This window comes from Pongo pygmaeus, chromosome 1 (genome assembly GCF_028885625.2).
Source record: "Pongo pygmaeus isolate AG05252 chromosome 1, NHGRI_mPonPyg2-v2.0_pri, whole genome shotgun sequence".
NCBI lineage: Eukaryota > Metazoa > Chordata > Mammalia > Primates > Hominidae > Pongo > Pongo pygmaeus.
In genome coordinates, this window is record NC_072373.2 from 197,386,844 (window position 1) to 197,412,330 (window position 25,487).

The 25,487-nt window shown below is 47.2% G+C and overlaps 1 protein-coding gene and 1 long non-coding RNA gene across 7 annotated transcripts in view; one reads left to right on the top strand and one right to left on the bottom strand.

Moving 5' to 3' along the window:
- Positions 1 to 25,487, top strand: part of PHC2 (polyhomeotic homolog 2) — a 106,606-nt gene that overhangs the window by 66,390 nt on the left and 14,729 nt on the right. For 4 of the 5 annotated variants that reach the window (XM_054463749.2, XM_054463765.2, XM_054463757.2 and 1 more), the window contains exons 8-9: positions 8,719 to 9,134; positions 9,406 to 9,571. In XM_054463749.2, coding sequence (XP_054319724.1) covers positions 8,719 to 9,134; positions 9,406 to 9,571 — 582 coding nt within the window. Of the gene's footprint in view, positions 1 to 8,718; positions 9,135 to 9,405; positions 9,572 to 14,076; positions 14,388 to 25,487 lie in introns of those variants that run through there. The other variant, XM_054463805.2, reaches the window with a different exon arrangement.
- On the bottom strand, positions 403 to 14,015 carry LOC129020051 (uncharacterized). Of its 2 annotated transcripts, XR_008495758.2 has the most exons (3): positions 13,531 to 14,010; positions 5,663 to 5,821; positions 403 to 678 (listed from the first exon to the last, which is right to left on the bottom strand). It is a non-coding gene; the product is annotated as an uncharacterized LOC129020051 (long non-coding RNA). The 2 variants fall into 2 exon arrangements; XR_010126715.1 differs by lacking the exon at positions 5,663 to 5,821 and having other exon boundaries at positions 13,531 to 14,015.

Here is a 25,487-nt window from a genome sequence, read left to right on the forward strand (position 1 = left end):
AAAGCAGTGGGCCTGCATTGTTCCTGCCTCCCACCATCCTGTTCATTCTTCCTCTCTCCCACCCCTTCCTCTCTGTAAGCCCAGAGATTCCGCTCCCCGACTCCCACCTCCCAGATGGAAGGCAGCTGGGGAGTTTTAGTAGGGGAAGGTCCTCTCAGGGCCTCTGGACAAAAAAGACTGAAATCATTCTTAGGACCTAGTGCAGGGCAGCCAGGAGCAGCACCTGTCTTGGGCTACACAGTTCCCTGGGCAGAGGTGACTTCTGGCCTCCTGCCCAGCCAACCCACTGTCAATGAACCAAGGGATCTGAGAGCAGGAGAGAAGAGCGTGCTTGAGCATGCGTGTGTGCGCGCGCGCGTGTGTGTGTGTGTGTGTGGGAGAGAGAAAGCAAGCAAGCGCACACACATTTTTTGTTTGTTATTGGAGCATTTTTTGAGCTGGCTGGCTGGCTGCCCCCAGGGAAAGTAACCAGTGGAGACTTGCAGTGGGGCAGTAGGAGGGGGTATGGCAGAGAGGAATGTGTTCTCCTGGGGGCTGTTTCCTCCCAGAGCAGGCAGACCCTCCAGTCCCAGCTGGGACTGCTCCCACTGACAGCTGTTTGGGGGCAAAGCCCCTCCCCCATGGCAAGCTCCCTGCTGTTCCTGCTCCTGTCACCTTGGCAACCGGCTTCTTTAGGATCTGCAAATAGAAAAGGTCCCTTATGCTGAGAATGGGGTGGGGGAGCAGGTGGGGGAGGGGAATAAGGGGTGGAGAACAGAGCCTAAGAGGTTGGGCTTTGGAGGGGAAGGAGAAGGGCCTGGCTTGCCCTTCTCACTGACATGAGGACTGAGCAACGGAGGGCAGAAGAGAGGCAGGCAGCAGGGGTCCCTTGGGCCTGGCCTTCAGGGAAGCGGAGTCCTAAGGGAGTGGGCCACAGCCCCAGATAGGAGACTTGGTTCTTGGAGTCCTCATTCTAGTGGATAAACTCCAGGCTTTGGGTGCGCACTCAGGCCCAAAGGTGAGGAGAAAGTTGCTGACTGGGAGGGATACGCTGTGATAAAAGGGAACTGTCGGGTTGTTGAAAAGCCGGGGCCCTTTCACCCAGTTGGGCCTCCAGATGCCAGGTCTTTGTTCTGCATCCTCAGCCCGCCTCAGGTCTCAGCTGAGGAGCGAGAACTCTGCTGGAAGGCCACACAGCTGCTTTGTTTGAACACAGAGAGCGTTTTGTGCAGCGGGCAGTGATTTCTGTCTGTGATAGGCTGGACAATGGGATGTTGCTGATTCTAGGATTCTTGGGTACCCTATTTCCCTCCCAAAGCAGCCTCCAAACTGCAAGCACACTTTTACTTAGGAAATCCAATAAAAACCAAAGCATACAGGTGGGACTGTCATCTGCTAGAAATCCCCAACGATTTTGATGAAGGTCATTTCGGCTATCCACTGTAGCACCAAATCTAGATGACTAAGAATCTCTTTTTATGTTGGGAGAAAAATCCAGATGATATGGGCTATCAGTGGAGGAGCTTTATATTTTGCTTAACATCTTTGACTGTGTGTACGAGCCTGTGTGCATGTATGTGTGAGAGAGAAAGCAGACTGACACACAAAGGGACTTGGCCTTGGTGGACGTTTCTTCTTTCCCAAAATTCTTCATCCTAGGCTTCTGTTAGACTATTTCCCTGGTTGCTGTGGGCTAATAGTAATAATTACCAGTTAATGAACAGCCATGTTCCACATACTGCACTACATGCTTTACCTACATATCTCACTTAATATTAACAGTGATTATTCCACTTCACGAATGAAAGAGGTATAGCTCAGAGTCACTGTCATCCCCAAACCATTCGTCCCTTTAATTATGTAGTTCAACAGATACTCATTTAGCACCTCTTATGTGCCAAACATTATGCTGAACACTATGGGTGTTAAAGAGATGAAGAAGAGTTTAAATTCTAATGGGAGCTGCAGACATTTGAATTGTGCTTTGAAAAATGAGTAAGTTTTAAGAATGGAACAGGAGGAGGAGTATCTCAGCTGGCACTGGGAAGCACCTAAGCCCAGAGTGGCTGTGTGCACGTGTGACCATCTGTGTGTGTAAGTGGGACCCTCCTTCCTTTTCCCTTGCCTCTGCCATTAGCTGTGGGTCTCCTAAAACTGCCCCTGTGTTTCACTCACAGAGGAGTTTGTCAGTTCATACCTTTCAGACACCCACCATCTGTCTGCCAGTGACTTCCTAATACACATCCATCCCTGTCCTCCTCTCTTCTCCCCATACATTTCAGCTGTCTATAGATAAGACATCACCCCACTGCATACAAGTTTTTTTTAATCTGGAGAATCTGTAAAACAAAAACTCTGCATCTTCCTCTCTGGAAAGGCCCCCTCTACCAGTTTCCTGAGCACTGTCCACAATTGCGAGGTCCTCCTGCACCCCAGACTCACAGAGCTATTCTGACTTCACATTCAGATAACAGGTAGTATTTTTAAAATAGTTACCATTTACTGAGCATCTAATAGGCACTGAGCAAAGGCAGTGAACCTCTTTGTGGTTTAAACAAAATACTCCATTTGATACTAACAACTATGTGGTATGTATCACCATTTACAGAACAGCAAGTCTAGATCCAGAGAGGTTAAGCAATTTATCTAAGATTGCACAGCCTGTTGGTGTCAGAGCCACCAGCGAGGCAGAGCATTACAGTGGGAAAAGCAGTGGGCTTCGGAGTTAACCTGGTTTCAGGCCCCAGTTTCATCACCTATTAGTTTAATGACTGTGATCAAGTTACTTAAGCTCTGTAAACCTCCATTTCCTCATCCGTTAAACAGAGGTGATTATATTTCCTATGGGCTGTAAATGACTGAGATGGCCTGCGCAAGTGACCAGCACAGAGAAAGCCCTCCTTCATTCCCACGCTCCATCACCACCCAGCTTATCGCCAGTTTGTCACCAGGTTCTAATGGGACTTCCTCTTGTTTTGGCTTCCTGCTTTGCTTAAGGCCTGCTGACGGGATGAGGCTTAACTGATCGCCAGGATATCCTACTCACAACTGCTAGAATTATCTCCCTCCGAGACTGTTATTTCCTTCTTGTTTAAAAACCTTCACTGTGGCCAGGCACGGTGGTTCACGCCTGTAATCTCAGCCCTTTGGGAGGCCGAGACAGGCGGATCACTTGAGGTCAGGAGTTTGACACCAGCCTGGCCAACATGGTGAAACCCCATCTCTACTAAAACTACAAAAATTAGCCGGGTATGGTGGCTCATGCCTGTAATCCTAGCTACTTAGGAGGCTGAGGCAGGAGAATTGCTTGAACCGAGGAGGCGGAGGTTGCAGTGAGCGGAGATCATGCCATTGCACTACAGCCTGGGTGTCAAGAGCGAAACTCCATCTCAAAAAAAACAAAAAACAAAAAACAAAAACCTTCACTGTGTCTTTATGTCCTCCTTGATCAGCTGGAATGCCTAGTCTATAGTAAGGGCTCACTCAATATCATGTTAATGACTTCTGACTGACTATCTGACTTCATGGGGGACCTTCAAGACCCTCCCCCCACTGCCCACTGCACCTGACTGCTCGTGGTGTCCTCATGCAGACGCTCTGTTATGGCCAAGCAAATATGCTGTTGTCTCTTCTCTCCCACTCCTACCCCTTTGTGACTTTCTTGGCCTGTCATATGCCCTTTCCCTCCCTGCCTCCTGGTGTAACAATCCCTTTTTGTTGTCTATACCTCCAAGATTGCCTCCAGTATTCTCAACTGCCTGCAACTAATACTCCTAGGCTTGCTGTACTCGCTCGTCCTTACTGACTTGTGTTATTCACTTGGCCATCACCATCTTGTAATATGCAAGGCACCATGCCTCACCTGTCAAATGAAGTCAAGTTCCCCTTCACTTACTGCATTGTACAAGTCACTTGAAAACTACTCTCAGTTCTTGCTTGTAAAATAAAAACACTTGTCAATTGCCTCATGGGCTTCTTGTTAGAAATAAATTAGATTTAAATGATAAAAATTCTTTGAGAAGTTCAAAGCAACATACAGATAACAGGTAGTATTTTAAGAATAGCTACCATTTACTGAGCATCTACTAGATACCAAGTGTTGAGCAAAGGCAGTGAATCTCTTTGTGGTTTAAACAAAATATTCCATTTGATACTAACAACTATGTGGTATGTGTCACCATTTACAGAACAGCAAGTCAAGATACAGAGAGGTTGAGCAATTTATCTAAAATTGCACAGCCTATCAGTGTCAGAGTCAAGATTTAAACCCAGATCTGACTGACTCTAAAACCCATGCCTTTATCCACTTATGCTATCCTGCCATCCTCTGCCAAGGGCAGGGTAGGGGCAGAGATGCAGATAACAGTTTCTTTTATAATGCTCCAAGCTGCTTAGCAAAGAATCCTGTACACGGCAAGTATTTGGTAGTTTTTCCAGAGGGCTGCAGAACAGGCCTAAAAACCTTCAGGCATAATCAGACTATCACAGAGTGCCCCTGCAGCTGGCAACCCAACACCATTTTACAAGTTTCTTACAGGGAAATTTCCCTTAGCTCTACTTCCCCTCTCAAACTCCTCCTGACCCCAAGCCAAGGGAATGCATCATGGAAAATTTGTATGGCTATTGCTTTAGGGTTTTCTAAAAGGAGCTTCCTTGTCTATTCTTGTGTATGCAGAGCACTGACCTCTAGAGCTAACCCTAACCTTAGTTACCTCATGAAGCCTAATCACATGAGACATCTTTAGGGATAAGCAGCCCCTATAAAGTGCTAGCATAACTTAGACCCAGCCAAAAACTGCCTCCTTTCTGACTCCTCTCTCTTAGACACCTTGACTTTCAACTATATATGATGCCCTGGAGATCCCTGAATTCACCATAGTATTTTATGCCTCTGAGTCTTCCCGAATGCTGTTCCTTTTGTCATCTTCCTAACTCTGAATCATGTTAAACACTTACTTGCTCTGGGAAACCTTCTCTGCTCTCCTTCCAAAGCTGAATCCCCTCTTCCGTGTTCTCAATATTCTGTGCTTATCACCTATCATAATGTTTACCAAATTACGCTGAGAGTATCTGTCTTCCGTCTCTTTTACTAAACTGTAATCTCTTCTAGGGACCATGTTTTAGCCAGTACCAACCATAGTACTTGGTGTGTGGTGGGTGCTTAATAAATTGTTTATTGAGTGAATGAAAGTGTATCTTCCCTTAAGGGTAGTGGCTAGTAAAAAGATCTGCCATTCCTTTCCCACAGGCATATTCTCCTTGCCGGTAGACCAGGTAACATCAAACTCTAGTCAATTATAGTGGACTTCTAGGAAAATGAGTGCATAAGTAGTCCTGTAACTATAACTGGTATGCTTGCAGCTCCCATATACTTTGGGGCAAAAGTCCCAGCATTTCTGGGACAGTGAGTCGTTTCCTGCATATTTGAAGCCTTGAGAACAAGTTTTGTAGGATAAACAAGTCCCACCATGTTGTCTGTCATTCATTCATTCATTCATTCAGCAATATTGATTGAGCATCTACTAAATTCAAGATATTTTGGAGGAAACAAATGACTCACATAAATTCTGCCTACTAAAAGAGATAAGTCACTTACTGAAGTAACTCTGAGATAGGTGTAATCCTTACCTCCATTTTAAAGATGATGACACAGAGGTACAGAGAGGTCAAGTAACTCACTCACCCCATGTCACACAGCTGGTAAGCAGCAGAGTTGGAATTCAAATCCAAGCATTTTGACTCAAGAGCTCATACTTGACTTCTGGGCACACTGCTTCTCTGAGGGCAGTGCGAAGCAAAGCGGCCTGAATGTCATCTCAGAGAAAGGGGAAAGTCCTGTCAGCTGTAAAGACCAGAGAATGGTGACTAGAATTTGATTTGTGGCACTCTAGACAGTATGAGAAAAGGCATATACTCTGTACAGGGTACAGTGAACAGTAAAGATTGCTTGGGTCAAAGAAATAATAAAAATTAAAAGGTTGGTTTATGTTGTAAAGAGATCCTGAATGTCTGCCAGGGGCTTTAGACAACCGTAGACAAAGGAGAGTCCCTGGCGGTTTTTAGTGAGAGATCAGATCTGTGCACTAGGAAGATTAGTTTGTACTCTAAGCTGGATTACAGAGAGAAGAAACTGGAATCAGGAAGACCCTTTACTGCAGTACTCGAAACAAAAGGATTTTTTTTGATCTGGGATAATGCTGGAGTTAAATCCTGATCTTTGTTTTTATTAACCTCAAAAAGTTAAGGATGTATTAATATATACCCCAAATACCTTGGGGTCTCTGATCTATAAATTGATTCAAGCCTTATAAGCTTGATTTCCAGCCTTGGTGTAGAGTAGCCTCGTTTGTCCTAAAACAATTGCTTTCAGTTTTCCATGAGCAGCACAGGGTGGGGAGGGAATGGGATAGGAGAGGAAGCACAGGAATAGAAGCCAGGCCAGCAGTCCCCTTTCCCAGTCTTTTGGGAAAACAAATGTGTGTTGTCCCTACCTATACTCTTTATGCTGTATAGATTTAGAACCTTTACCCTCTGTAATCCTTTTTCCTCCTTATTAACCCTAAATTGTAAACTACTTTTCTGTTATAGCCACTGCATCAAATTCTAGGTGTGGAAGAGATTTATGTGATCACCTAGCCCAGACCTCCTCTTTCACAGATTAAACTCTGAAGCCCTGAGAAAGAAGAGTACCTTGTCTCAGGCCGCACAGCCAGCAAGAAGTGGGGCGTGCCATTGATCCTCTTAGCCTCCCTGACCTGGACCATCTCCAGCTCCCATCTCACATGGGCAGCCCCTAAGAATGATTCCACATTCCAGGAGCAGGAATCCATGATTTTGCATTATGGGAGAAAAAGTTTTGGTTGCATTTGCAGTGACATGCCCAACATTTGCAGATCGTTTTGGCTGTGGGGGCCTAACAGAGTCCTGTGTGGCCTCTTCAGTGTCTCCCAGGTGCCTTATCACCAGTCTTCTCAAAAGTGCCTGATTGTTAAATTCTGACCTATTCAATGTGAGATAAGGAGACACGGCTTAGATTGGGGTCAGGGGCAGTTTATAATCACCAAATGCCTGCTGGCATTTCCACAAAGGTTCTGCCATCAACCCAAACCCAACACACTTCCCTCAACATTACACTGGTGTCCAAGTTTCCCAAACCCGTCATTCAGTATCATCCATACTAAACCCCTCTGGGCCATCCATAGTCCCTCTCTCTCTGACTACGACAGTCAGTCACCAAGGACCATTTTGCTTTTCCTTTGTAACACATCTTATTTCTGTCCTTTCCATTCCTATTGGAATTCTGCTTGGAATTTCATGTTGGGCTGGGATGAGACCATTCAAAACTTGCAATGTGAACAGACAAAATTCAAGAAGGAAGGCACCTCCCCTAACTCAGTTTGAAACCTGCTTACTTTGCACCTGTTGCATCACAGGATCCGTTTAAAATGTGAGCTCAGGACCCAGAATTCACCTTTATCCTTACTGGCATGAGGCTTTAGTTGTAAAAATCCATTTGCGGGCCTCCAGCTGTGGCCTGCCATGCATTTGGCTAGCTCTCCAGCCGTGGAAGTCTCTGTGGAGGGCAATTTTTAAACAGGACAGATTCAGCTGAGCTGCTTCATCCTAGGCTGGCCTGGCACTAGCCAGAGAGTGATCTGTGCAAAGACAATCTCTGAGCTGAATTTCCTGAATCCCTACTCTAAACAAGGCATGAGCTAGACACTGAAGGGATACTAAAAAATATAAGAATTTTCACCTCAAAGAGTCAGCCTGCTTAAAATAGAAGAGGGAAAAGCTAGCATAGCAACACATGGCAAAAAATAAATTCCTGTCAGGCACTGTTAGGTTCTGGAGAAAGAGATACCCGAAGTTTCTGACTGCAAGGAGTTCATGATCTGGAAGATAGATAAGAAACAATTACAACTCACCTTAATAAGCATTATTATGATAGAGGTAGACCCTGGATACTTTGAGAACCTAAACCAGACTGATATAATAGTTATAACTAGAAATGATTGAATATGACCATGTGCCAGGCACTGTGCTGTGCACATTAAGTCATTTTTCTGTCATTTTCTTCTCATTTCATCCTTTTAGCAACTTCTGTACAGAAACTATATTTTCAATTTTTAGATTGCGAAGCTGAGGCCCAGAGAGTAGTTATTCCCAGGTCACTTGGTATATAACAGAGGGAACCAGTAATCCAGCCCTGGTCTGTCTGATGCCAGGATCCAAGAACTACCGTTGTCTACTGGCTCTTCCTGGAGAAGGCCTTGCCTGAGCAGAGCCAGAGGCTGGATGAGGACTAGCCACACAGAGCTGGGTTGGGTGGTGGAGAGGTTGTAGCTGTTGCAGGCACAGAGAACAGCAGGTGAAGGGCACGGAGGAGAGCGAGAGCATGTCACACTTAGAATCCAGTATTTCTCTGAACTGCCAGAATGGCCAAAGGGCGTCACAGGGGAGGTGAGTTTTGAGTTTTGAGGAGTTGAGCTTTGGGGATGAGGGACAGCTCAAAGAGCCCAGTGTTCCTCCAGCAAAGGAGGAAAGCAGGAATAGAGTGAATGTGTTAGGCCATGGCAATGAGCAGGCCAGGCTCAGGGTGAAAAATGAAAGGGATGAAAACAAGAGACATTGAATTTGGGAAGCCATTTTTATTTGGATGCGGGAGGGGCAGAGTTGGAAGACACAGCAGAAGAGAAGGTCAAGCCATGCTCTGTAACCTGGCCTTTCCCCTTTCAGCCTATGCTCAGCTGCAGCCACACCAGCTCCTCCCACAGCCATCCTCAAAGCACCTGCAGCCCCAATTTGTGATCCAGCAGCAGCCACAGCCACAACAGCAGCAGCCGCTGCCCCAGCAGTCACGGCCTGTGCTCCAAGCTGAGCCCCACCCCCAGCTCGCCTCAGTCTCTCCAAGCGTGGCCCTCCAGCCCAGCTCAGAGGCCCATGCCATGCCACTAGGCCCAGTTACACCCGCCCTGCCACTCCAGTGTCCCACCGCCAACCTGCACAAGCCTGGCAGCAGTCAGCAGTGTCACCCTCCCACACCTGATGCTGGGCCTCAGAATGGACATCCCGAGGGCGTGCCCCACACCCCTCAACGCAGGTTCCAGCACACTTCAGCCGTCATCTTACAACTGCAGCCTGCTTCACCAGTGGTGAGTAAGCCAGCCCCAAGGTCCAGGGAGCACATGGGGCGGCCACAGCTCGGACGACCCCACAGCCCCGTCAAGAGGTGCTTCTGGGTAGGCTGACGGGTGAAGTCATCTTTGGGGATTCCAAGAAGGAAGAGAGGGCTTTCCCCAATTTGAGGATGACTGAATCTTAAGGTCCTTACCCGCTTCCCAAGCTCCATGGAAACCAGGGAAATATCCAAGAATGCAAAGGCTATTTCTGAGAGGCCGCCCTCTCTGTCCTGTCGTTTGACAGCCCCAGCAGTGTGTCCCTGATGACTGGAAAGAAGTGGCACCAGGGGAGAAAAGTGTGCCTGAGACGCGGTCTGGCCCATCACCACATCAGCAGGCTATTGTCACTGCCATGCCTGGTGGCCTGCCTGTACCCACGAGCCCTAACATCCAGCCGTCCCCAGCTCACGGTATGAAGCACAGCGGGGCCCTGGGGGAGGGGAGGAAGTTGGCCTTTCTTGCCATGCCCTGGCACATTTCACTTGGGCATCTGGAATGGGAGGGTAAACTATTACAAGCAAGGAAGCTGGGGGGTTGGAAACAGAGGAGGGATGTGAAAAGATGAACCAGGGATAAAGTAAGGGAGACACAGAAGATATTAGAGCAAGAGGGTGGAGAAAGAAGAGGTGAAAGTTCTAGAGCCAGACACTGGGGCCTGCCTGCATGTCACTGGTGTCAGATGTATCCACATAGACATATGCCAAGTGGAGAGTGGAGGCAGGTGGCCAGTTGTCACAGTTCTCTGCTTCCTTTGGTATGAAAGGGGGTTCTTGATATTGGAAATATGGCAAAACGGCTACCACATCTCAAAAATAAGGGAAATGCCAGGGGGAGGCAGAAGGGGACTCAAATGAGTTCAGCTCACAGGAAGCATCTCTGAGGAAACTGCTCAGCTCTGGGATCCTCATCTGTCTATCTGTGCGGGCTCAATTACAAGTGGACTTCTCCCCGCCTGGGGTTCAGGAGACTCTGCTGGGTCCCTTCACCCGGATGGGAGAGGCACAGCAGTACCTCCGCCTTCTGCAAAGATCTATTTGCTTCCCTTCCCCTCTCTGCCAGTTTGCACAGCACTGTTGGCCCAGATCTCAGTGACATTCTGAGCCATGGACCACCTGCAACTCAGGGAGGCAGTTCCAGTCATTGTGCTGTGTTTGCTGAGGGGGTAGGGGGCAGGGAACAGCCAAGAGAAAAAGAGTTTAGAAATTGATGGAGAAATAAGAAAAAAATACCTTAGCACAAGGCAGGGCAAAAAGAGTACAAAGGTTCTATAGGGAACAGAAGCAGGATCAAGGAAGAGAATATGGAGAAAGGACAGCAGGAAAATTAAAGGATGGGAAGGAGGTCATCCCTTCTCTCTTTGCACACTTGCAGATGAGAAGGGGTTTTGAACAGCAGTCCATTCCACTGTAGATTTGCTCTGATTATCAGAAAGTTGCTTTTCAAATGAAGTCAAAACCTGCTCTCTTGGAATTTGCCAGCATTGGTCATGATTCTGTCTTGTGAATTGTAAGAGTCCATCTTATACAGTGTTTGTAGACAGTTGTCGGACTGTCTCTTGCCTCTCCCCCCATTAAAAAAGAGAAAATCTGCAGGCTAAACATCTGAGACTTTTTTTCATTTTTTACCTATGACAGATCAAGACCTCCATTCTCACCATTCTGGTCAGGCTTGTCTATCTACATTCTACCTTTTCGTTAATTTTCCTAATGTTTGGTCCCCAAAATTAAGCACATTAATTCCAAATATAAACAGCTACTAGTCTTTAGAAGCCTGTTTCAGGGGCAGGGCTGTTCCCTAGATCCATGTTTTATGGTAGGGAGGAACCAAAATTTGTTGAACACTTAGTATATGCTGAGTACTGTTCCAAGTCCTTTACTCACTCACGACAGCCCTAGGACATAAGTAGAATCACCCCCATTATTCAGAGGCAGAAACAAAGGCTGAGGGGCTCCAGGTCCCACGGCTCTGAAACGGCAGCGCCATGACTCTGACTCCTACAGTAGTCACTCCCTCACCTTCCTTCCTCAGGATGGTGCACGAATGGCCCCCGTGAACTCTCCGACCCTATAGGAATGACACTTTTGTTCACAGAGCACTGTCACCTGAATTCCAGAGAGCTGGGTTTCATTTTTGTTTCTGAGGTTTCGTCTTACCTGGAACTGCTGTCATGCCAGCTCTCCCTAGTCTCAAACTTGTATAATTTATAGTTTGAACCAAAATATAATTGCTTACGTCTGTTAAGTGTTATCTTGTAAATTTAGCCCATAGTTCCAGCCTAGCAAGAAAACAGTAATGATTAATAGTTAATATTTATTGAGCCCTCTCTGCTAGACTACACATATTTCCTCATTTAATCCTGACAATAACTCTCTGAGGTAGCAACTTTTATCATCTTCATTTTAAAGGTAAGACCACTGAGGCATAGAAAAAAACAAGTGGTGGGGCAGGAATCTTTTCTATCTGAATTCTGCTATTCATTATACTAACGCCTCTGCTTAACTTTGCCACCTGTAAATTATATAGCATGTTTTATTTGCCTTTTACCAATTTGCTAATAGAAGTATCATATGGGACCCCACTGAGTATTCATGCCCTGTCTCTGCAACAGTGGTAATCAACATTTTTTGCTCAAGTGTTTGTAATCCAGAAACCCCTAAATGAACTGACATTTGCCTGTCTTTCTCCTCCATAAAGCTCTCAAAATTTTCTTTCTGAAATCTAATCATGGTGATATACAAGTAAGCATCCTCCTCTTGAGGTCCTATCTCAAGAGAGAAGTAAGCTTTACACAGTTTTGGAAACAACTGTCAACCACCCAAGACTTAAATATCCATTCTGTGTATGTCTTTTTTTTTTTTCTTTTTTTGAGATGCATTCTTACTGTGTCGCCCAGGCTGGAGTGCAGTGGTGTGATCTCGGCTCACTGCAACCTCCGCCTCCCGGGTTCAAGTGACTCTCCTGCCTCAGCCTCCCGAGTAGCTGGGATTACAGGTGCACACCACCATGCCCAGCTAATTTTTGTACTTTTAGTAGAGACAGGGTTTCGCCATGTTAGCCAGGCTGGTCTCGAACTCCTGACCTCAGGTGATCTGCCCGCCTCGGCCTCCCAAGTGCTGGGATTACAGGTGTGAGCCACTGCGCCCGGCCCATTCTGTGTATGTGTGAATGCCTGCTCTGTGCAAAGCACTGTGGGAAGGGAGGTAGCACACTGAGAAACACAGTCTGTACCCCACCTCAAGAGCTGAAGGTCTACTTGGAACGATGAAAAATGCACAGGAAAAAAATTACAATAGAAAGTAAAATGCGATAAATGCCATAGATGGATTTGAGGTAAGTCATTTAAAAGCTGCAAAACAGGAAAAGTTACTGTCAACTAGAGATGTTCAGGATAGATTTCAGGGAGGATGAGGCATTGTTCTAGAGCAGAGGTTGACAAACTACAGCCCAATGGCCAAAACCATCACATTGCCAGTGTTCGTACAGCTCGCAAGCTAATAATGATTTCTACATTTTAAATTTTTTTAAAAAAAATCAAAAGAATTCTATTTCATGATACATGAAAATTATCTGAAATTCCAATTCTAGTGCCCATAAATAAAGTTCTATTGGAACACAACCACACTCCTTCACGTACATATTGTCTGTGGTTGCTTTCCTGCGGCAACAGCAGAGATGAGTTGTTGCGACAGACCGTGTGACCTACAAAGTCTGAAATATTTACTCTCTGGTCCCTGGCAGAAAAAGTTTGCCAACTGCTGTTCTTGAGTCTGGACCTTGAAGGATAGGTAGGACCTGGACATGCAAAGTTGAGGAAAGAGCATTCCAGGAAGAACTGGTGGAACCTAAGAGAGGGAGGCAGGAGAGTGTGGGCATGTTAGGGAACAGGAGTTGAGGATACAATCCTGTGTTACCCTAGTTTATGAAACAAAATATAAGTGTAAGAAATGCAGAGGCAGAGGAGAAGGAAATATGAATATTAATGAAAACGGGGGTTGAAAATTTGAAAAACAGAGGAGAAAGGGAGCTAAGTAAATATTCGGGGAATGTAAAATAACTGTAAACAAAGAAGATGGGATGAGGCCTGAGAGTGGAAAGGGGTGGGGGGAGAAGAAAGGCAGGCAACGAATATGAATACTAAGGAAGGCAAGAAAATGGGGCCATGTTGGGAACAGAGGGAAGTCAAGAATGGAGAGAAGTCCCTGGCGTGTGTCCAGCACCTTCCTGCGCCTCGCGCTCCTGAGGGTGGGGACTGTGTCACGCTGCACCTCTCTGTACCCCCGCAGCCCCTCGCGCGCGTGCTGAATGAGTATGCTTCGCCACGACAGCGCAGGTTCACCCGGTGCGCTTGGAGAAGATAACCAACACTTACGGGACTCTGACCGTGTGCCAGGCACGGCGGGCCGCCTGAACCCACTTCCTCAATCAGCCTCAACCGCGAGCCCGAGGCCGCTCACGAAGGTGTGACCGGGGCACTCGGGCAATGACTTCCCTCTGATCTTCAGTTCCCAGTGGGAAGGAGAATGACTTGTAGGGTCGTTGTGAACAATTTAAGTGGGGGACAGCGCGAGCAGGGTTTGGCACGAACTGAGCTCTCGGTGACTGGTGGTCGTTAGTCTTCTGACTGCCCCCCAGGCCCCTCAGGGAGTGAACGGTCCAAGGCGGGAGTCGCGGGCCGCCCCGCCAAGGAGCACTTGCACCGGGTATCAGGGCAGCCTCCTCGTGGCGTGGCGCCCGCCTCCCTAAGCTGAGCCCCGGGCGTCCCTAACCCGCCTTCCGGAGGGCGCGAGGCGGGGCTCGACGCACAAAGGAAGCGCGCGGCCCGTGTCCGCCCCGCCCCTCCTGCGGCCCCGCCCCGCCCGCCCCGCCCCGCGCCCTCGCCCCGCCCCCGGCGGAGGCGGCCGCGGGAGCCGTCCCAGACGCGCCGCATTGTCTCCGCGGCGGCTGCAGCCCTCGAGCGCCCGCCGCGCGCGCGCGCGCAACCCCGGCCGCCGCCCGCGCTCCCGCCCCGGCCTCGCGCCCCCGTCCCGGCCTCGCGCCCCGGCCGCCCTTTGTTGACGCCGGCCAGGCCGGTGCGGTCGGATGCGCCGCGGCAGCCCCGGGCCCCGGCTCGGAGGCTCCCGGCGGAGAGGAGGCGGCCCGCCCGGGCCCGGGACCCCGCGCGAGTCGGCGCCCGGCCGAGGGGCTGCGTAGGCCCCAACCGGCCAGGCCCAGCCGGGCCCTGGACAGGTCAGTGCCGGGGCGGGGGAGGGGTTCTCGCCAGTAGGGAGGCCGGGGGCCGCGCTCGCCGCACTGGAAGTCGGGCACCGCCCTTGGTGCCCCTAACGACCCGGGCCTACGGCGGCTGCCAGGCCGTGCCAGTCGCGGCTCTCGCTCGCTCGGCGCCTGGGAGGTGCCCCGCTCCCCTGCCTCGCTCGCCTGGGGACCCTGCGCGCCCGTCGCCCCTGGAAGCCCTGTGTCACCTCGGCGCGCCGCAGCTTCCGCGTCCCCAGGCCCCACACACCCCACCCCAGCCCCAACCTAGGACCGGCCTCCCCGCCGCTGCGACTTCCCTGGGACTGACGGTGCGTTCGGGGGCGAGACTGCTGGCATCTGCCGTACTTTATTGGTGGTGGACTCCCTATCTTGGAGGCGCCTGCGGCTTCGCTGGAGAGTTTTGTTTTTAATCTAGTTCAGTCTCACGAGGTTTTTAATTGGATGGAAAGGGACAAGCTGTTCTGTGTCTGTCTTCTCTTCCATTTTTAGAAGAGCGTTTTCTCTCCTTCATATGCCAAATGAAGGTAGACTATATTTGTTGCTTCTTTACATTGAAATCGGGATTTGTGAGATTCTGTATTTAAACTGAAGTCCACAGACAGGGAAATAATTGGCCCAAGGTCAGGTTGCAAACCAGTGGTGACGCTACCATCTGAACTAAGCCCTGGGCCCCGTGTCGGATACCAGTCAGTGCCCTGCTACGGCCCACCCCCACCGGCCCACCCACCCGTCTTTCATAACCTGAACTGATCTCACCCACATACTTTCGGTTCTGAACAACTTTCCTTTCCTTCCTACTCCATACCTACGATATGTACCTTCATGTGCTGTGTACGGAACACACTCTTTTCATCTTTTTCTTCCCTTACAAATCAATGACAGCTTTCCCCTCGGATATCTCCCGTGTTTGATCCTTAATCCCCTCCCATTAGCATATTGGGCCCAGAGGATCCCTTGCAAAGCAAAATAAGCTACCTACCTAAATCCATCATATGTCCCTGATTTTTCTAGGACAGCCCCAATTTAAACTATTCCATCCCATTGTCTATCAGCCTGAGTATCTCCATTTTTGGTTTAAAAAATAATGTCACTTTGTACCACAGCCTACTGACCTGGCCTTTTCCAGCCATTTGGCTCTGGAGCATAACTGGGTAATCCAATTATCATTCACCTGGGATTTTTCTTCCCCGCCTGAGTCAACTCAAATGTTGGAACTGCCAGGATTTCTAGGTCAGCATGAACATTACAGGCTAATGAGGCAAGGAAATTCCTTCTTGCTCTTGTATTTCTTCCCACCTCCCCCACCCGCCCATCTTTTATTCTGGTACAGGGCAACAGACCTGTGGCAGACCCTATTGATTAGGGTTTAGGTTTAGGTCACAAGGGATGTAGGACTTCCCATCGTTTTGACTTTAGAACAGAAATAAAGTACCTGACTGTGTTGGTTATCGGGCAAGAGGCTGTCTTGAACCTTAAGATAACCAGCACAGCTAAGTAGTTCTGGTTTCATTCAGTTAGATTTAACTTACTTTTATTTGGCTCCCATTTTAGGTAAAGTACTGCCCTAGGCACTGGGGAATTTAAAAGTGATTTTAACAAATAGCTCCCAACATCTGGATCTACATTTGGGAGTATTCACACTTTCTAACCAGTTGATAAACTGTGTTTTCCACTGGTGATTTCTCTGCACCTAAGTTCCAGCCCCTGCAAGGCGGGAACTGGGGCCTCTGGCTTGGCTCACTCACAAGGGCGGGCTTGTTTCGCAGAAGGTCGGGCAGATGGGGAGTGGTGCTCTTTTGGCACCTGCCCTTTCCAGGCACTCTTCATCACATGAGCTCTGCTTCTTAGCCCACCCAAGATCTGTTTCCAGGCTCGTTCATGCACACAGGGAAGAACAGACATCTTTTTCCTCCAGCCTGAATCTTGAAAAAGGGGGTAGTTTCTTAGTCCTTTCTGTTGTACTTGAGTCGGTTTCTCAGTTGTCCAACTATGTTTTCTCTCCTGTGTTCACCCCCTTCTTTTTTCCCCCAAACTGTTCTTTACTGACACGTGGCACAGAGGTGCTTAATGAATGTTGGTGTTTCATCATGTCCCCACCTCCTGGCCCTTTCCACTCTCTCCCAGGTCCTGGGTTAATTTTTAATTTACCTTTGTCAAGCTCACGCCGTATATATTATTTACTCTTCCCTTTAAGTAAAGAGGACCTCCAGCCCCTTTTCCTTCTGTCACAGTCATCATTATCCTGGCTGTGGGTCTCATCATCTCATCAGCCATTGTTTCTGCATTCTCTGCCTCCTTCAGGGAAGGAGAGCCTCTTAGGAAGGCACTGTGCTGCTTCCCCCGACATACCTCCTCTGTCATTGACTTTCTAGTCTAAGAGGACTGACCCTGAGATTTCTCTTCCTGCCACCAAGCCCTTCCCTCAGCTATGACCCTGTGCCTGTTCCTTGCTCTGGCTCAGCCCCAGAATCCACTCTTTTTCAGACCACATCCTTTTTCCTGTGTTACTCATTTCCTGTCTCAGATACTTTGGATCCCTTGGTTCTGATCTTTCAGGGGGAGAGGGCATGTTAAGAGGAGTAAGTAGATGGATGATCTTACACAATTGAACTCTTCTTACCTCTGGCTTTGTATGCTCTTACATAGGCTGTCCCCTCCCTACATTTTCTTATTTCTCCCTACATTTCCTATTTCTTATTCTTATTTCTTATATAAACACAGAACATGATTATTGTCTCAGAATTAGGAACCCCTACTGGTGTGCTCGTAGGTGTCTTTTTGTCTACTTTTCTCTATTGTGAATGTGTAAAGGGGATGACCTCACTGCCTTAGACTCTTCCCCTAAGTCTCTGTCCTCCCTTAGGCTGTGGACCTCAGGCCAGGCGTTCGGTAACCATTTGCCAAATAAAGTTCCCCCACCTCCTCACTTTCATCCAGCATGGATCAGCAAGCCAAAATAAAGTTTAAAAAACCTAGAGAATAGGTTGGTGGCTCCAGTTCCTGTAATGCTGCTCATCATTAGTACGGTATTTACCAAGAGTTTTTCCCTCTTCTTGAGTCAGTCTAAATTTATATTAAACTTCTCCCAGCTGTTCAATATTTAATCTCCAGACAGGTTTAGTTCCAGCCATAGAAGGATTCTCTTCTGAAAGGATACCTACTGGAGACGAGAGTAGGTAAATGAGAATGGGGAGTCTTCATAATTGATAGTTTCTCTTTTATTCCCTTTGTTTTGTGCCATTTTGCTACTGAAAGATGATCACGATGATGACTTTCTGTGGACAGGAGGAATCTCACAAAAGTGGGTGTAGAGAGAGGCTTTTGTGTACCCCTCAGGAGACTGTCCTGGAGTGAGGTGTCCCTCTGAGCCTGCCCACCCTCCCCACCTCCCCCCAGTCCCCAGCCCTATGGGAAAGCAGGGTGAGAACTGACTGCGTTACGCAGTCTACTCTAATGGGGACTTCATACCAATGACAGAAATGGCTCTCTCTTTGGGGACTTAACACCTTGTTTCATGGAACCCAGAACTGAACTACCCCTCAATATGGGAGTCTGAACACACAGATTTATGCTTTAAATGTTTTTAGGGCATGGTTTAAACTATGAGTCACCAGTTAAAACCCTTTTTGAATATGTTTTCTGTTTAAAAAAAAGTTGCCTATTTAAGATAACTACTTATTCACAACTCAAACAGAGGTAGGCTTCACTTGAAGCATTGACTTATTTAAAATTTTTCATTTGAATTACTAGCGACATCAGAACACTGATTTGATATTTCTAAAGATATTCAGAGGCAAACCATCTTTAATTCTGCTTTATGATGTGGATATTTTGGGAATTGTTAGGAAAATAATCAACCATTTGCATATCTAAGACATAATTATTACAAATTCTGGATTTTTCCCCATCAGTAACAAAAGTCCAGTATAAATGACATGGTCGAGAAATGGGCTATTTTATCATAGTCAAGAATTATACAATTTAGAATTACTAGTTTTTGAAGATAAAGTATGCTAAGGAACACAGCATATAATTTAAGTCATAAACTGTTGCTCTGAGATTCATTGTAAGACCATGTAGACCAGCATAGAAAACTTCAAGGTTTTTTTGTTTCCTTCTCCTTCCAAATTATTTTTATAGTTAGTGAAAAAGGATATGCTTTCCTATTCTTCCAATTTCCAAATGATATTTAGGTAAGTCCAAAAGAAGAGAACATTCTTTCTACATCTGGTAAAGACATGACTGCTGTTAAACACAGATTGCCAGTGCTCTGAGATGAATCCAGATGTTGAAGAGAGCCCCAGTTTGCTATTATGACTTTCTTTAAAACATAAGCAAATGTCTGTTTTTTTCAGATGATTGTCTTCTTAGCAGTGAAATTTATTATCATTTGTATTAAGAAGAGATGACTGTTAGATGCCATGCCATAACCAACTCTTCTCCAGTAGATCAGGAGGACCAGGCCTGATACTGAATATTGGAACTGTTGGCAAGAAAATGAAAGTTCGTGACTGTTTGAGTTATTTTTAAAACTCTAGTTGCATGGCTGTTATGTCTCAAATACTATATAATTATCCCTAGTTACTGGTATCTTTAGCATATTTGAAACCATCCATGTGTGGCCTAAAGCCACACAGCTATATTAAGACATTTTTGAACAATCAAAGCAAATGACACTTTAGATTAAAACAAAACTAATATGAAACAACTACTTTAAAAAAAAAAATTGGGACCAGGCACGGTGGCTCATGCCTGGGGGGCCAAGGCAGGAGGATCACTTGAGCGCAGGAATTCGAGACCAGCCTGAGCAATATAACAAGACCTCGCCTCTACAGATAATTAAAAAAAAAAAAAATTACCTGGGCATAGTGGCACACGCCTGTGGTCTCAGTTGCTCAGGAGACCGAGGTGGGAGGATCGCTTAAGTGTGGGCAGTTGAGGCTTCAGTGAGCCATGATCGTGCCACTGCACTCCAGCCTGGGTGACAGAGTGAGACCCCATCTCAAAAAAATAAAAAATAAAAAAATTTGATTAAATCCACGTTTTGAGGCCTCCAGTAATCAGTATTAATCTGTTCTGTCAGTTGACTGGTGGCAAAATAGGGTGACTGGAAGCTTAGACAATGATTATAAGGAGGAAAGGAGTAATGTTTCCATGAGCAGAAATGATCAATAGGACTGATTTGCAAGGTATGTAGTATGTAGTCCATAATATAGACAGGACAACTGAGGCTTAGCGTTCCCTCCTCCAGTCTCCCCCAACATTTATCTAACAATATTAGTGATCCTGCAGTTGATAACCAAAAAAATAGTCATCATATTGGGGAACATGGCTGGCTTTCCCTGTTATCAACCTGAAAATAACTGGAGAGTTTACTAAACATTTCTTTTGTAAACTGGTAGAAATCCATCTTCCATGAGTTTATCTTAAACTGGGTTTATTTTTAGCCTTTTAAACTAATTTCTTTTCATAAGCTAAATCATCTGGCATTACAAGTTACATAAATTTAGTATTTTCTAGGTAAAGCAGTGCTTCCTTTTATTTGTCTTAAAGTTAACCTTTCTTTTGGTTTCTAGGGTTCTTCTGCACTGTCTGCTTAAAACCCCCCTTTATGAAAAAACTGCATAGAAAGAGAATCTGGTGCTTGTCTTCTTGTCCTTTAGATTAATAGCCATTGAAGGTGACTTGAGATTTTGCTTTGCCTTTTAGGACAGAAGCATTTCTGTTATGTTGCAGTCACAGTGGAGGTAACATTTCTTCCTGAAGCCTGACCTCAGCAGTGCAAGGACAGGACTCCTGACATAGACCAAGACATCTGAGGAACACAAACCTCAGATACCTCAGTTTGGGCCACGGAAAGATTAGCCCTGCTCTGGGGCTGTAAGAGGCCAGACTCAGTGAAAGAGTGAGATTAGAATGATTTCCTAATCTTCTCACAGGTCTCAGTGACGTTGGCACTCCTGTGTCCAAGCTCAGCCTAGTCCAGTGTGTTGTGCCTGCATTACATTATTTAATCCTCACCACAGGTATATGTAAGACAGATATAAGTACCCCATTTCATAGATGAGGAAACAGGCCTAGAGTAACTTGCCCAGCATTACAGGATAGGATTTAAGCCTAGAGTCTTTTTTTTTCTTTGAGACAGAGTCTTGCTCTGTTGCCAGGATGGAGTGCAGTGGTGCAATCTCGGCTCACTGCAACCTCCACCTCCAGGGTTCAAGCAATTCTCCTGCCTCAGCCTCCCGAGTAGCTGGGACTACAGGCGCTCGCCACCACACTCAGCTAATTTTTTTTTTTTTTTTTTTTTTTTTGGATTTTTACTAGAGACAGGGTTTCACCATGTTGACCAGGATGGTCTCAATCTCTTGACGTCGTGATCCACCCGCCTCAGCCTCCCAAAGTGCTGGGATTACAGGCATGAGCCACTGTACCTGGCCGCCTAGAGTCTTTCTAATCCCACAGTCTTAACTGCCATGTAGCACAGCTTCTGCATGTATTCAGTGCCAGGCATTTTACATATATAATATTTACTGAAACCTCCCAGACAGGTAGTATGAGCCTCGTTGTTACAGATGGAGAAACCAAGACTCAGAACAGGCAGTGAGTGCTTGAAGCCACACAGATAATCAAAGGTGGACCACAATATGAGTCCAGGTCTGGCCCCCAGAGCCCATGCTCTTTCTACTCTGCCATTCTTCCTTTTATCTCCCCTGTCTAGTGTAGACAGGGGAGTCTACTGTAGTGTCTACTGTAGAACTTCTCCCATTGGTTCTAGACATTTTGCGTTTTGAAATCATAGCATGGGCCGGAGCACTATGATGTGAGGCTATCTGGGAGCCCTCGACCCTGGCATTGGATACCAGTGGACTGGCCTCCATCACCAGGGTTAAGTAGAACTCTTTGAAAACTCCTCCCTGACTCCCTGCAGCCAGGGCCAGCTATTATTCCCTGGTGTGTTGACCTGGTAGAAGTCACTCTGGTCCTGCAGGTGCTGCTGCTGAGTTTGAGCTCAGGCCCCTCTTGCAGTCCTCAGCCTGTGGGCCGGGAAGCATTCAAGCAGCTGTTTGGAAATCCCCCACTGCTCCCGTTGTCCTGAACTGCATGGGGTGGGGGGAGGGTGGCTGTTCGCTCCATTGATTCCTTCCTGCATAGCTGGGGGTGGCAGCTTGGAGCACATTCAGCTGTTTACAATTCAGCTTATGTACACTTTAGCTGGGGATTGTGGGTGAGTCAGAAGGGCCGTTCTCTTTGCTTGTGTCCTGAGAGACAGCATGAAAGTCAGCTGTATGGTAATGGCTGCCAGCAAGGGAGGAGCCCCCTCCCTGCCAGATGCCTTAACCAGAGCTGGTCAACCCAGATGCTTAAAATCCAGTAAGCTCTCCAAACCTTTCAACCCAGACCCAGCAAGAGCATTTTGCAGTGACGCTGAGGGCAAGGCTGGAGGGTCCCCTGGCTTGGCCTCTTCTTCATCCTGCTGGCCAGCCCCCTGCAAGGAACTCAGGTGTGGATCTCAGTCATCCGCAGCCAGTGACCCTCCTGTGACTGAAAAGCTCACCAGTTTTCTCAGCAAAGAGCCCCACAGGGTCCTTCTGTCACTGCTGTGTCTTCCCTTCTCTGGGAGAGGTTCTTCAGAGGAGGTGCTGAGAGGTTCTTCAGGGAGCCACAGCCTGCTGTGTCAAGGCAAGGAGTCCTTGTCCCTTTGACAGCTCTGCCCTTAGCAGATTTGAAAAGGCTGCAGACATTGGATGTTCCCCCTGCCTTCTGGTATTCAGAGGACCCCAGGTGGGAAGGGTCTATAATTTTCCCACCACTAAGAGTTCATTTTGTGCATGTTTTACAAGATACTGTCTTCCAAATAAATGGCATTCGTTCTTGTTTTATTCTAAAATGCACACTTTTACAATCCGTACTTGAGATGCACACGTAATCAATGTGTAAATTCCTTGTGGGGGAAATGGGTCATCTTAATAACTGACCGCATTTTAGAATTTGGGAAACATGGTAACATGATATTAAATAATAGCATGTTTTGCCCTCCTGAAGGTATGTATTATGTGCTGTTTCCTTTTCGGCTTCTTGAGATATTGAATCCGGCTTGTGTGTCCTGATTAACTAGATTCAGGGATCCTGCTTAGTCATCCAGGAATCCCAATTTGGGAATCACTCATCTAGATCATCCTGTGCTTCCCAACCCAAATGCTCCAGCCCACATGTGATATCTGGCCTCTGCCTCAGAAGGTCCCAGAATACAGTTTACATGTCTTGTCCTCTTTTCCCAAGTGCCCTCGTGCTATCCACGGCTAATCGGCGCAGCCCTCCCTCCACCTGTGTGGCCCACCCGGAAAAGTCTAAAGCACTGGGTTCTAGTGTGGGTTCTGCCACTGCCTGCCTTTTGTGACCTTGGGCAAATCACCTCACCTCTGAGGCCAAGTTGCTTCATCTAGGACATTTAAGATGTTAAACTCAGGGCCCTTCTAACTTTAATCCTCTGGGATCTAGTGCCCTGTGATCCAAAACAATCACTACCCACCCCCTCCCCCACCCCATCCCTAAATTGGGAGGAAAGCAATCTGTTTATCTGAGTCGAGTAATTCACAGTAAAGTGTGAATGACTGTAAGATGTATACTTGCATTTTAAAGAAATTGTTAACCAAATGAATCTCTAATTGATGGACTCTGTCAGGGTCCCAGATAGAGCTCAGCCTGCCTGTTCCCCTCCTTCCTCCCCGCAACTCCCTCTCAGTCACTTTCCTACCCTTCACTCGCCCCACCCTGGGGGAAGGTGTCAACAAACAGGTGTTTGTGAAATCTCTTGCCTTCCTCACTTTCAGTGGCATTCATTTCTTTGGGGGCCCAAATATAACCAAAGAAATTGTAAAGTGTGGCCCCAGATCTTTCCATGAGGACTGGGCACTCTGTCCTCAGCTTACCGCACTGCAGTACGGCCTGTTGGTTGAACCAGGTATGTGCTGTGTTTGCTGCTGTCTCCTGGATATGGTTTAACTGGGCATCACTCTGCAGTGCTCCACTGAGGTGGTTACTAGAGCAAATGGTTCCTTGGGAACCCTGCGGAGACCACCCTGGCCACATGGCTGGGCCTGCTGAACTGAATGAAGCACAGTGAGCATGACTTCAGTGCTGGGGGCTTGGAGACTGGGCTTTGGGTTTTATAGGTGACCTTGTTTGCCATTTGTTGAGCAGAATTTGTTGTAAGAAAATGAGCCATGTTATCATCTACTCTGCTTCTTTAAATTCTTTATTCACTTCATGAGCTCTGTCATACTCCTGCTGCAACCAAACAGTAAATAGAAGTCTTTTAAGTTAAAATACATACTCTCTTCTCATGATAAGGTGGAAATCAGCCATTGACCAAGCTGAGGGGGTAGAAGGAAAAACTCCGTTTGGTCTCCATTGCCTTTGAAGCCATGTCTTCGGGCTATCTTAGGGTCAGATAGAATGAGTGCTAGGCATCTGAAATACCTGTTGCAGATGTTAGTACAGATTGAGCATCCCAGATCCAAAATGCTGCAAAATCCCAAACTTTTTGAGCACCTACATGATACTCAAAAGGAAATGCTCATTGGAGCATTTCAGATTTTTGGATTTGGGATGCTTACCCAGTAAGTATAATGCAAATATTCTAAAACCTGAAAAAATCCAAAATTAGAAACACTTCTGGTCCCAGGCATTTTGGATAAGGGATACTCGACCTGTATTAAGCTGTATTCCAGTATAACAAAACAAAACATCAGCACTGGCTCTGAAGTGGCCCAATTGTGCATAACTGGCACCAGCCTGACGTCTGTCCTCAGCAGGCTGGAGAGCCCATCAGCTCTGGATATCAAGCCACTGGTCCTAGGAGCCTCCCTGCCTCTGCCTCTAGAGGTCATCCTGCGTTGCCAAGTGCCTGGGTCTGGCAAAAATGTTTCAAAGGGGACAGGGAATTCAGAGGTCTGCCTGTACCTCTTTTCTGCTGAGGAAATCCCCACTGTAACAGGAAGACATGGGCCAAAGAATAGCTCTTATTCTTCATAATCAGGTACCTAGAAATGCCGCTCCGGTAGGCAGGTACCACCAGCCTAGCTGCTCTCAAAACATCATAGCTTCAGAAAGCAATTTGTAAATTTCAGCTAGTGCCAAATTGCTTATCTTGGCACTAGGCAGTCCTGTACTCTGTGTAGACAGTGAAGACTGAGATCATGGATGCCACACATTCCAGTTTAATGGTCATTAAGCACCTATCATATTTTGGACATGGGGTTAGCCCCCGAAGATCTCGAGGTGACTGAGTGGTAGCCCCCTGCCTAGAGAAGTCTGCTCTGCTTAGGAGACGTGACCAGTCCCAAAGCAGATAATTTCACAAACAGGAGCTGGGTAGTCCTTCCTGTTTTATCCCACCCCTGTAAGGGCTGTTTGTACCAGAGCCTGTGAATGAGACCAGAAATGAGAAACAGCCTAGAAGTTGAGACATATGTTAGGCAAGACTCCGTGGAACATGCTGCTCTGTTCATTCTGACCGGAATACTTGGCCCTTTGTGGTCAGCGTCAACTAAAGGCCAAGATTCTACGTCCCCCTTCCCCCCACCGAAGCCTGGCTTTACTCCCCTCCCCCAGCCTCTCCCACCCGCCTTATCCTGCCTCCACCTTTCGGTTTCAGGTGCCTGACTGTATACAGGCATTTGAGACCTGTGGGAATCCCTGGCAGCACTTATAGCCTCTGAACTGGTCAAGGGAATTGAGTAAGGAACCAGATTCAGAGTATTTCTTTGTCTCTTTTATCTGGCCTCAGGGCCAGCAGGGCAGGTTTCTGCAAGTTTCACTGTTAAGCTGCTTTCCCCCAAAGGCCGAAAAGCAGTCTGGGAGAGCGGGAAGCAGATTAAATTAATCTCAGTGTGCTGAGCTTGGCAGGGGGCGAGATTGTGTTCGGTCATTCCAGGAATAGCCCAGACTCCTTTGTTACTAAAGCAGATGAGGAGCTATTGGCCTACAAGATGACTGCAAAGCGAAATAGCTGTGAACCTTTGTATATTCATAAAACACTCTCCCATCTGTCCCTTGGATTCTGTCTCCTTT